At 36.5% G+C, this 13394-nt stretch overlaps 1 protein-coding gene across 1 annotated transcript in view; it reads left to right on the top strand.

Annotated features, from left to right (window-relative positions):
• The window catches only part of OXCT1 (3-oxoacid CoA-transferase 1), a 129520-nt gene that overhangs the window by 14068 nt on the left and 102058 nt on the right, over positions 1 to 13394 (top strand). The window contains exons 4-7 of the mRNA XM_045565622.1: positions 3490 to 3625; positions 6537 to 6686; positions 10769 to 10875; positions 13096 to 13156. Coding sequence (XP_045421578.1) covers positions 3490 to 3625; positions 6537 to 6686; positions 10769 to 10875; positions 13096 to 13156 — 454 coding nt within the window. The remainder of the gene's footprint in view (positions 1 to 3489; positions 3626 to 6536; positions 6687 to 10768; positions 10876 to 13095; positions 13157 to 13394) is intronic.

Genomic DNA, 13394 nt, shown 5'->3' with positions numbered 1-13394 from the left:
CTCATCTTTGCAAAGCTGTCTACTTGCCTCTTTCCCTCAATACCTCCATCCCTCACTCTGCTCTCAAAATTTGCGTGTGTGTGTGTGTGTGTGTGTGTGTGTATTTGCTTATGTCTAAGTGCCACCTTCTATAAGGCTTTTTCTCCCCTCTTTCTCCACCCCAGCAATTGGGTTCTCCATCTTCAGTGTTTTTGTCACACTTTGTGTAGAATTTTCATAACATGTTTCCCTCTGTTGTATTATCAGTGACATGTTTATTTCCTTGATAATCTCAGAGCTGCTGAAGGCTGAGGGCCCAGGACTAGGCCTTATTCGTGGATGTAGCCTCAGAGCCTGACATACTGCCCTGGGGCAGAGTAAGTGCTCAGTGAGGGATTGTTGGATGAAACAGCCATGTGGATGACATGTGCCCCATGGGGAGGAGCCATCAGAGTGCTGCAGGAATTAGGAGGGAGAGAAATAAGGACTTCTGTTTCTAGGAGATACTCTGGCCTTTATCACCACATCTCTATCTTTTAGAAAACATTATTGAAGCATGGTAGAGTAATATAGAAAAGTGAACATATCATAAATGTACAGTTTGATGGGTTTTTACGAGCTGCACACTGATGTAACCAACGCCCAGATAAAGAAACAGAACATGATCAGTACCTCAGAAAGTCCCCTTCATGCTCCTTCCCGTCACCAAGGTCAGCCATTCTCCTCACTTCTTATCTCACACATTTATTTTGTCTGATTTTGAACTTCATATAAAAGGAATAATGTAGTATTCACTCTTTTGTATCTGGCTGCTTTCGCTCAATGATTTGTCTGTGAGATTCATCCATTGTTACCAGTGTTTGTAGACGATTCATTTTCATTGCTGTGTTGTATTCCTTTGTGTGACTACACCACAATTTATTTTACTGTTGATGGGCATTTGGGAGGCTCTAATTTGGCCATAATGAACAGTGCTGCTATGGATTTTCTTGTAAATGTTTTTTGGTGAACATAAGTATTCTTTCCTGTTGGTTATAGCCCCGAGCCTGGAATTGCTGATTTATGGCATGTGAGTATATTCAGCATTAATAGATAGTGCTAAAAGTTTTTCCAAAGTGGTTGCATCAGTTTGTATTCCCCCTGATTTCTGGTTGTTTCACAACTTTGACAAAGCTTGATATTTCCTTTTTTATTTAGCCGTTCTTTCATGTTTGTAGTGGTGTCTCATTGTGGTTTTCACCATTAAAAATTACTTCATATTTAAAAATAGTTTTATACTATTTGCAGAAGGATGGAACTTAGACCCCTAATCTCTGACTGTACACAAAAATAAAATCAAAATGGATTAAAGACTTGAATCTAAGACCTGAAACTATGAAACTACTGGAGGAAAACATTGGAGAAATGCTCCAGGACATTGGTCTTGGCAAAGACTTCTTGTGTAAAACCTCAAAAGTACAGGTAACCAAAGCAAAAATAGACAATTGGGATTATATCACGCTAAAAAGCTTCTGCGCAGCAAAGGAGACAGTCAACAAAGTTGAATAAATAACCCACGGGATGGGAGAAGATATTTGTAAACTCTCCATCTGACAAGGGATTACTAACTAGAATATGTAAGGAGCTCAGACAACTCAATAGCAAAATCAATCAATCAATAATCTGATTAAAAAATGGGCAAAAGAACTGAACAGACATTTCTCAAAAGAAGACATACAACTGACCAACAGTGTTTGAAAAAAAGCTCAACCTCATTAGTCATCAGAGAAATGTGAATCAAAACCACAATGGGATATCTTCTCATCCCAGTTAAAATGACTTGTATCAAAAAGACAGGCAATTAACAGATGGTGGTGAGGATGTGGAGAAAGGGGAACCCTCTACACTGTTGTTGGGAATGTAAATTAGTATAGCCATTATGGAGAGTAGTATGGCAGTTCCTTAAAAAACTAAAAATAGAACTACCATATGATCCAGCAATTCTACTACTGTGCATATATCCAAAAGAAAGGAAACCAATATATCAAAGAGATATCTGCACTCCCATATTTATTGCAGCACTGTCCACAGTAGCCAAAATATAGAATCAACCTAAGTGCCCATCAATGGATGAATGGATAAAGAAAGAAATTATGGTAGATGTACACAATGGAATATTATTCAGCTATAAAAAACTAATGAAATCCTGTCATTTGCAGCAACATGGATGGAGCTGGAGGCTATTATGTTAAGTGAAATAAGCCAAGCACAGAAAGACAAATCTCACATGTTTTCATTCATTGGTGAGAGCTAAAAAAAAAACAACAAAAAAACAGTGGACTCTATGAAAATAGAGATTAGATTGGTGGTTACGGGAGGCTGGGGAAGGTAAAGGGGAGAGGAGGGAAAAGAAAAAAAGAATATAAATGTATTAATTACCACTGATCTGTACACTTAAAAATGATAAAGATGGTAAATTTGTGTATTTTACCTCAATAAAAAAATAAAAACTAGTTTTATAACATAAGGGCAGATATTCTTTGTTATCTTAGAAATGATTTCTTTCCCTAGTTGGTTATTTCTGAAACTTTTTGAGTGGAAAAGAGCATAACTCTCAGTCTTTAAGGTGACTGAAAATGGAAAAGCATCATTTAATTATTAATCTGTCTTGTCACATTGACTTTGCTTGAAATTCTAGGTATATTTTGCTTTGAAAAATGTAATAGAAATTATGAAGAAAGGTACAAACCTGGAGATCTTCACCTAATGAAAAAGAAAGCTAATTCCATATGCACTATTTCTAAGAATAAATTGAGCTCCAATTTTAAAATAGATATTAAATCATAGTATATATAATTTAACAGATACAGGATTAGTCTTGGTACCATAATCTTTTCACTGGTTTGTGATTAATTTGCTGATTTTGTTGTCAAGAATGTATAAGTGTATACATCTACTTGAGCAAGGTATCTGTGATATAGGGAAAATGTTCATAGCTATTTAGAATCTGGGTTCATGTTTCAATGAGCATGCTAGTCTTTTCTCTTTTAAACACAAGAATGCCCCCCTCTCCTTTTTAGAACAAAAAGAGCTTCTTTATCCAAATCTTCCTTTGGGGTCAGTATACTGCCACTGTGTTTATGTATTCCTCTAAAGTGTAGGATGAGAACCAATTCATCTCTTTGCTTATCTTCCAACCAACAATCACTTTGCAGTAATGAAAAGAACAAAAAGTGTATGGTAGAATTATGGGATTGATGTAGGTTTCAATATTGGCTGTTTCCCTTACTGCCCAAAATCTTGGGGAAAAAAATCACTTAAATCTTAAGCTTTAGTTTCCCCAAATGTAAAATAAGAAAAGAATAGCCATCTTGCAAGGTTCTTTGGGGTTGAGAGAGAATGTGGATTAAATACCTAGCAGAGAGAATTTCTTTTCCTCTAAATTAATAAAATTACATCTTTCTAAAAAAATGTGATAAGTGTTTTGTCAGGTGTTCCTTTGATTGTAAACTACTTTCATTTTCCTTCTAGGGTTGACAACTTTGGCTTGGGCCTTTTACTTCGATCCAAGCAGATAAAACGTATGGTCTCTTCGTATGTGGGAGAAAATGCAGAATTTGAACGACAGTACTTATCTGGTGAATTAGAAGTAGAGCTGACACCTCAGGTGAGATGATTTCTCTGCTTTTCTTTCACAGTATTAACTTATTTAAAAATTTCCCTTTTTCTCCTAGAAATTTTTATGGGCGAGAGAGGTAAGACAGAGGGAATGCTATTTTGCCAATCCAAGGAATTTTGTTTATAAGTTATACCTGTTGATTGTTAGAGAATTAATATTTTCTGCCACTGTGTACTGAAAAAGGAGATATTTCTAGTAAAAATTTCTAAGCTGCAAGATAAGATTGTAAGTTTGGTACTATAATGTATATTTTTGCAGAAGCATGCAAAAGGACTTGCTGAAATGTTTGAGAATTATCCTAGAAGTCAATTTCTATGAATTGTAGAATTAGAAATTTGTGAATGATCTGGTCTTGCTAAGACACATCAAGAGGGTGAAGCCCTTGAAGGGAAAACTGATTATATCACAGAGTAAGTGCTGGGATCAGAGCCCACGTTTCCGGGGAACTGATGTTATTACAAAGCAAACAGTTACTACAACTAATACAGTAAGTTTCCACTCATTTTCTGTACCGTCTCCTGATTGAAGAGTTTGTCATAGAGAAAAGCAAACTTTTTGATGCTTTGAGTAAAACAAGGGTCTATCAGTTGTCTGCGTTGGTCTTCATTTTGACATCCTCTGCCCTCATCTCTGAGACTGAGCTACTCTATTTTTGTCAACAGAAATGTTATTACCACTGACTTCACAAGTTGGTATGATCTAATATAGCAGAATTAAAAAAAATTTTTTTCAGCAATTAAATCATGGTGTATGCTTGTCTAGAGAGGACTGTTCTAGCTGACACTGTTCTGTCACAGTGTTACAGTCACACCTGGTCACTCTGCAGCACTCTCACCTGTGCTTATCATAGCATCACACTATGCTTGGTATTTGTTCAATTTTCGTTTAAAGTTTTTTGAAAATCTAAGATATACTGTCTTAGTCTGCTCGGACTGCTATAACAAAATACACTAGGCTGGGTGGCTTAAACAACAAAAATTTATTTCTCACAGTTTGAGAAGCTGGAATTTCAAGATCAGGGTTCTGGCCAATTCAGTCCCTGGTGAGGGCTCTTTTCTTGGCGTGCAGAGGGCTGACTTCTCGCTGTGTTCTCGCATGGTAGAGAGAGGGGAAAGGAGGAGGGAGAGAATGTGCTCGCTCACTCTCTGGGTGTCTCTTCTTATAGAAACACTAATTATACCAGATCAGGATCCCACCTTTATGACTTTCTTTAACCTTAATGATCTCCTTATAGGCCCTATCCCCAAGTAGTCACATTGGAGGTTCAGGCTTTAACACATGAATTTTAGGTAACACAGCTCAGTCCATAGCATATACCTTTTCTCTTCACATTGTAGGCTGAGATACCATATTCTTTGGGTTGTGGAGCTATTGAAAATTAACCTTCCACTTACCCTTTAACTTTGGTATCACCTCTTATTTTGTTAGAGTGCAATATACATGGGAGAGGAACTTCCTTAATATTTCTCTTATATTCTTTCTTTAAGCTAAAAGAGAACTCCCTCCTTGACGTAGTGGCACATAAATAAACAGTGTCTTTGGAATCTTGTTTTGTACCCTGATGGCTAGGGGGAGAAGTGCTGATTGTAGGAATTAGGACTCCCTTTGTGGGGTGGAGCTGAGGGGCTTGGTGGTACCTGCAGAGGTCCCGTCTGCAGAAACAGTCTACTCTCATGCCCTTGCCTGGTTGGACAGAGAGGAGTAGAGTATTCTAGGGGGATAGACATAAAAAATATTTTAAAGTAGGGGGTATTACTATGGTGTTTTGATGATCTAATTTTTGTGAATGTTATTAACTTAACACAAGGCAGCGTCATCTCTGTCCATTAGATAGAATAGAGAACTAGTTATTAGGAAGATTTTCAGTTGTGCTCCTTCCCCAGAATATTCCATCTACTTGAATGACTCAGTGTCTGAAGTTTCAACTTTTAGTTCTTTCTTTGAGTATTTAAAGGTTCCAGTTAAAATAGAAAATCGTTTTCAGGTTGGGATAATATGAATACACCATCATGAATACTTACACCATCATAAATACAGTTCTTACTACTGATTAACCAGTCAGTTTTCTCCTGAAGTAGTAAGATTGTAACAGTAGGTTTTAACGTTAGGGAGGGTGTCAGAAAATGTTTAGGGTCAGAGTTGATTCCTTAGGGGAAATCTGGGTGGAAAGACAGTTGGGGATGAGAGAGAGCTGGAGAAACGAGGTTCGAAATCACTGGCACCCAGGAGAGAGATGGGTCACCCATGGGAAAGAAGATAAGAAGAAGACACAAACTTTACTTGCAGCTGTTTCTACCCTGAAATAAAATTTGAAGTTGGTTTATAGAAACTAATTTACCTGCATGTTATACTCTTTGCTTAACTTTGGGTTTTTCTTCATTAGATAATTTAGTTGATGAAATGTTTATGAAAATGGTTTAAAATAAATTATAAAATTTGAACACTTTACATTATTGACGTATTGTTATTAATGATAAGATTTAGGCCATAGCTACATATAGCATACAGTAAAACACAGAATTTAATTATGTTCTTTACTGCATATAGCTAAAGTTTCATAATTCAGATTTAAAAATTGATTTAAAATATTAAAAATAGACAAATGTAGGACATGATGTCAGGAGACCATTAGGAGGGTATGGAAGCTAAAAGCATGGCTATACAAATAAGCAGATACATTCTGAATGTGGATTTAATGTGGATCTAGATGGGAAGTAACTTTTTAAAAATTGATCTTCCAGCATACAGTATTAGTGAAATACACCAATATACAATGCTAGGTAATTTTTAGAATTATGAGCTTCTGGAGAGTAGGAACCATGTCTATAAATGTTTCTGTGTTGACATACAGACGTGTGCTTAGTGAACTTTTCATGGGGTGTTGGTTGCTCACTTGCAGGGCACGCTTGCTGAGAGGATCCGTGCAGGCGGGGCTGGAGTTCCTGCATTTTACACCAGCACAGGGTATGGGACCCTGGTACAAGAAGGAGGATCACCCATTAAATACAACAAAGATGGCAGTATTGCCATTGCCAGTAAGCCAAGAGAGGTAAGAAGTGCTCTCATCCCGTTAGCATCAGGATACCTCTTTCCACATGGGATTCTGGGTGCACTCGTTGGGTTAAATAAGCATCAGATCACCTCTGTGAGAGAAAAAACACTCATTAATTTTTATAAATATATTAGGCAAAATTTCTAGCTAAATCCAGGCATCTGCTAGCAATTAAAATCACATAGAGAAACTAGAATAAATAAGAAAATAAATTATAATCCATATATAATGTAATAGTCAAGATTAGTTATCTGAACTGACATAGTAAGTTTTAACAAATATAGGAACACTTATAATTGCTGATTATGCTTATATGGAAAATAGAGTAGTATGATATGTACGGTATTAAACTCTTCATGCACAGGCCCTATCTAATGTGATCACAGAAAGAACAAAATTTAGAAAATCTCAAGTGTGTCTCAAATCTTGAAAAGCAGAGAACAGTTATTATATAATGGAATAAATACAGAGTTCATATTATCACCTTTAGATTTTGTATCTTAGACACACTTTGAGCTTTTGACTGAATAACCTAGTTTTATTTAAAGTGCTGGGTAGGGTGGGGTACCTTTATAGTAGGCAACTTCACTCACATATTAGAGAAGAATGGAACTCCAGATACAGGTATTTGAGGTCTCTGGATTTGAGATAATTTCAAAAATCACACAGGTCAATGTTTCATTACTGTATTTTTTAGTGTCTTTCCATTTTCCTTGTACAGGTGACTCAAGAGTTAACACAGGTTGCAGAAATGCTGAGCTCATCTGTAGGGAAGTGAACACAGTAGATCAAGGGATCTCTTATCACTTCTCTGCATATAGGAACTCTGGCTCTGCCCCTCCTGTTCTGAGGGAAGATAAGGGGTCATTGAACATGTCCTTTGCTGTTCAGTGTTTGTCTCCAGCCGCGTCTTCCATCTGGAGTTTTGCCTTTCTGCTGAGAGTGACCTATATTGATTTAAAGCTTTTATTAACGTATTTTTCATATCCTTTCTTGCTTTTTGCCTTACTGCCTAATTAAATGTAAAAGATATCTCCACAAAGTAAAAATAGGAGCCTAATTATTAAAAATGAATTTTAGTAGTATGATAAAAGTGCCCAGAAAAATTGGGCTAATACTTTTATAACTTGCTAGAAGTTGTAGCATTAATTCACTGTGGGAAAATATGATAGATTAGAATCCTTCCTGAGTTCATTTCTGCCTGGAGTCAGGTGCATTGATTTAGCAGTTTTGTAATTTTGTCGGAATTCCCTAGAAATATGACAAATAATTTCTTGAAACAATTCTTCTTAACTCTTTATTTCCCTTGTTTAGTGTAGGAAGAGGAAATGAGGGAATTCCTTAATTCACTGATTTTTATTGAGGTCTAAGCACCAAGTCCCCCCTGCTAGTGGAGGAACTGACAGTGAGTGAATAAACACACGATGTCTATAGTGGACGTGTTGTGAAGAAAAGTTGAAAAGAGAGTCGTCAGTGGCTCAACAGCAGGGAGATGGTGTTTCTGATCTGCCAGGATAAGGTTCACTGAGCAGGTGAAATTTCTTAGAGACCTGAGTAAGGTAGGAGAATGAGGCAGGTGGAGATCAGAGGGTTGTGCTTTCATCAGAAGGAATAGGAAGTGCAAGGTCCTGAGGGAGCTACAGGTTTGCCCTGTTTATGGAACAGCAGGTGGTGAGAATGAAACAGAGTACAGGGGACAGAGTGATAAGACTGGAGATTGAAGATGGGCAGGAGCCAGATCCACACAGAATTTGGCTTTTACTGAGTATGGTGAGAAGCCAATGGAGAGTTTTGAATAAGGGTGGAAGAGTGATGTGATTTGGGTTGCATTTTGTAAAGATTATGGTAGCAGTTGGGTGGTGAGTTTTTCTTTTTTCTTTTCTTTTGTTTTTTTTTTGTAGGAGGCCAAGAGCAGAAGCAGCAAGAGAGGTTAAAGGGCTGTTGTGTTAATCCAGGTAGGGGTGAAAGGCGGTTTAGGCTAAGGTAGTAATGGTGGAGTTTGTGAGAAGTGGTTGGAATTGGGATATATGTTGATAGTAGAACCAACAGGGTTTGCTGATGAATTGGTAGTGGGGTGTGAGAGAAGAATCAAGTATGCCGTTTATTGGGTGTAAGCAAAGAGCTCTGTGTGGGACATGGCACATTCCAGATGTCCATTAGATTCAAGAGGAGGTGCTCAGCAAGCTCTAGTCAGGGGAGTGTTTAGAGCCAGGACAGGGACTCTGGAGGCGTCAGCATATAATATATAAACCTAAGGACATGGGAAAGAGTGACTAGTAAGAAAAGAGGAATCTCTCCACCCCCCCAGTCTACTGATTTGAAAGAGAAGGGAAGTTTTAAAAAGGAAGGAGTGATCACCTGAGGGGAGTGATCAACTGCATGGGGAGGTCCTGTAATATGAGAATTGGAATTGACTGTTGGATTTGCCAGAAATGGAAGTCGTTGACAGCCTTAAGGAGTGTTTTCTTCTGGAATGAAACGATGTAAATCTGATTAGAGTGGATTCAAAAAAGAACCAGTAAGGATGAAATGGTGACTGTGTAACACGATCCCTTCAAGTGAGTGTGATAGCTAGTTTGACAAAACCAGTTCGTTCCCCGTTTTTACATTTTAGGATAGTTGACACTCAGCAACACAGCTGGTGTGTAGACCCATCAGGGAATTATATAATTGGGATTTAAGAGAAAAGTGAATTTCCTGACTTTGCCCTACATTAGCATGTATTTATTACAGTCTTCTAGATCTGTGTGTAAAATAATCAGCTAGTATTTAGTGATGATTTTGAAATACATAAGCCATTTAAAAATCCCTTGTATATTGATATGAAGCTTAGAAATATCTTTCATATAATTTATCTAAGTTCATGTTACTAAGATCCTCATTCATCAGCGATTTCCTAAGTGCATTTTTTCCAGCAGGAAACTAGTCCTTAAAGAAGATTTCCTTCTTTTTCTTTTCTTTTCTTTTCTTTTTTTTTTTTAAAGAAGCTTTTCTTTAAGAAAGGATTTCTGTTTTAAACCATAGTTAAAAGTAAATGTACTAAAACTTTCTATGGAGGCTTTCTATACAATGCACTGCGTCCTTTTGTCCACTAGGGGATGCAGTAGAAATGAGAATGGAGTTCTGCCTTCAGATGGCTCCATCTTGTGCAGTGATGGAGTGCGGCGACGGACTTTTGTTTCCTTTCTCCTCTGTTTTCATTCCCAGAGATAAATCCCCAAGAGGAGAAAAGGAACATAATGCCAAGGCACAGTTTTCCTTTATGTTCTTACCCCCAAAATTCATGAAATTAAAAGTCAATAAACATAAACAAAAATCAGTAGCATTCCATTGGACTAGTAATGTAACAAGAAAAGATAAAATGTAACATTCATAACAGTAACAGAAACCATGAAGTATTTGTGAATAAACCTAAGGAAAAAATACAAAGATTCTATAGAGAAAATGATTAAACTATTGAAGGAGGTGGAAGGAAACTCCAGTGAATGGAGGCGTGTATTGTGCTCAACGGTGGGAAGATATGGCGTGTCAGTTTCCTCCAAATTATATGAATTTGGAGGGAATTCATATAATTTGGAATTCTAATTATATGAATCCCACTTAAAAGTTCAACAGGTGATTACAAATTATAGATTAATGAGAGATGAATGGATTTTTATAACATGTATGAAAATATGTAGGCCATTTCATGCAAATTATATAGTTTTTTTCTCAGATGGAGAGAAAGAGAGACTATTTTTCATGTTTAATAAATAACCTATACACACAAATAGTGAAATGAATATTAACACACATAGTCTATCCTTCAGGCTTGTAGAACATTCAGTTCCTCAAGTGCACCAAGCTTTCTTTTGTCACTGGGCGTGTTGCATGTCTGTTCCCTTGGCTCCCCCATGACCATTTGGACTAAGCCCTAGCTGCCCTACACTATTTATCCTTGAAGTTTCTAAGGTTCTTTTACCTCAGAGAAACCTTCTCTCACCAGGCTTGTATCCCTGTTATTTCCCTCAACTAGAGTGCATATCACCAGCAAATAAGACCTGTGCAAATACCTGACAATGTCCCCTTTTCTCCTGCAGGTGAGGGAGTTCAATGGTCAGCACTTTATTTTAGAGGAAGCAATTACTGGAGATTTTGCTTTGGTGAAAGCCTGGAAGGCAGACCGAGCAGGAAATGTGATTTTCAGGTATTGTGATGATTTTAAAAAATACTAATGTAATGTATGTTAGGAACTTTATATTTTCTAAAAATTCATTTTAAAAGTGGCTTAAGATCATACACACCCACATACGTGTGTATGTATATTGTGTGTGCAGGTTTGCTGCTATGCAGTCCTGGTGGTATGGTGTGCTTGTGGGAGTCCGCTCAGACTGGCTGATGTCCTTGTACTGCTTGTTAAATATTTAAATCTATGTACTCTTGTACATAGTCATGTGCAGTTGTTTTTCTGCCTGTGTATTTTAGTTGCCAAGTCTAGTTACATGCTTAAAAAAACATGACAACACACAATTTTATTTTATATATTACAATATCAAAATTTAAGATAGTAATTACAGGTACTATCTTAAAATATCAAAGTTACTTTGATATTCTGGAAAGATATTGCTAATAATCATTTAGGCCAGTCCTTTTCAGTCCTATTAGTATTGCCTATGAAATGCACATAAAGTTCCATCTGAAAAATTGATTAACCTTAATGATGTTGAACTTTCATTTTCATTATCTGGGTAGCCACAGGCTTTATAGATTTTAAGATCTTTTGATTATCTTAGGCCTACCAAGTACTTGGTATCTAGGACTTATAGATTATATAGTCGTTTTTGAAAATTATGACACCTTTGAGTATACACTGAAGAGTTTTCCAAAATTTTTGGCCTTGAAGACTTTACCTATTAGGTTATAGAAATCATTTTCCTTCTCATAATGTTGTCATTTGCTGCTTTTAATTAGCAATTTTTTAATCTTTAGCAAGTGCAGCTTTGGTGAAATCACAGTGAAATTCTCAGAGACACTCTTATATTGCCTTTGTTTATTTCTGCAGGACTTATGTGAGATTAATACTATATTTGATTTCTTGAATTTAACCAGTATTTTAAAGTACAACTAATTTTGGCAATTACAGAAGACAGTTTACATTATTTCTTTGCATAATGTTTACAAATGCTTAGTTGTTTTTTAAAAAAGATTAATGAAATTATATACTATCAAATGGAAATTAATTATTTAAAATATTTCCATGAGTTCATCCTGTGCTCTACTGCCTGGTTCCGGTATCTAAAGAATGCACAAGGGCTGTTCTAAGCACCAGCTTTATGCTGGTGGTTATTGAACTTTGGTGTGAAATGAAATCTCTCATTACCAATGCTCAAGGGACTGAGGACTACCTTCTTGTTGAGTGGGGTAACTGGTACAGAATCTGTCTAGGCTGTGTTAAAGTGGGGGAACCTGGGACTCCTTTGCCTCTAACACTCTGGCCTTGGAGCTTTTGGTACCTGGACATCTGGTGGAATCCAGCCCAGCAACTTGTGAAAGTTTATAAGGGCTTCTCTTTCAAGGATACTCCTATCCTTATACCCATCCTTGAATCCAAGCAAAGGAAATATTGGTGGCCTAAAAGAGCTGGTAAAACATAGCTGTGACTTACATCCTTCTACCAAAGAAATTCTTCTATCAACATATACTCCCAGAAACAAAAATACATTTTCATTTTTATGGTTAGGAGAAGTGTATTGAGTAACTCCGGAATGTAAAATCATCAGCAAAATTGCCACCTTCTTGAAAGTTTTACACCTCAGAGTCAGATGTGGGTGTTGTACTTTCAAAAATTTCATCAGAAAATGATTCTCCAGAATGATCTTTATAGGTGACTCACAAATTACCAAGGAATGTTTCATTTAATTTCAGCAATAGGTCTCTCTTTAATAGAGAATGTAATTACTATACCTTTTTATGTGAAGCACTTGCTACTTTTCCTTCCTTAATATTTTAATCAGAGCAAGTTGTTGAGTGAAATATTTAACCGTAAAAACAAAGTAGCATATCAGTTGAAAGATTAAGGGAAACTCACTTCAAGTAGGGTAGATTTATTAATATCCATTTTTAATGTATAGCTATATGTTGAACATGCAAAATATTCCCCTGTTCCCTCAAGCCCATTAAAAAAAAAAAGAAACCCATATAAATTGAATGAAGTGGCTATCTTTTTTTTTTGATTTATGAGATAGTTGTAAAACTTCATTAATGGAACTATTATATGCTCTTTTCAAGAAGATTCTTAGATTCTTAGTTCATAGAAATTATTTTACTCTATACAATTTATTCTAATCTATACAATTTTAAAGCTGAAAGAGACAGTTCTTATTTTTATTGTCTTTCCCCACTTCTTATCTCCCCACCCCTAATGCAGGAAAAGCGCGAGGAATTTCAACTTGCCAATGTGCAAAGCTGCGACAACAACAGTGGTGGAGGTAAGACAAGAGGTTATTTCTGAATTCCTGGTGTTAATTTTTTAACTTGATAATCATGTATTAGTTCAAGAAAAAGCACAACAGTTCCTTTGTTTTCCGGAGAGCAAATAATGACAGTTTTGTTGTTTTGGAAATGGAGCGATTCTACTTAAATATATAAGGGTTGAAATTTTGCTGGAACGCTAGTTTTCTGGTTAGCTAGGGTCTCTCTACAGCGCTGTCCTTGCTAATCAAGCCA

This window comes from Lemur catta, chromosome 12 (genome assembly GCF_020740605.2).
Source record: "Lemur catta isolate mLemCat1 chromosome 12, mLemCat1.pri, whole genome shotgun sequence".
Lineage (NCBI taxonomy): Eukaryota > Metazoa > Chordata > Mammalia > Primates > Lemuridae > Lemur > Lemur catta.
Note: the sequence above shows the minus strand (reverse complement) of the source record. Positions and strands in the feature narration are given on the sequence as shown.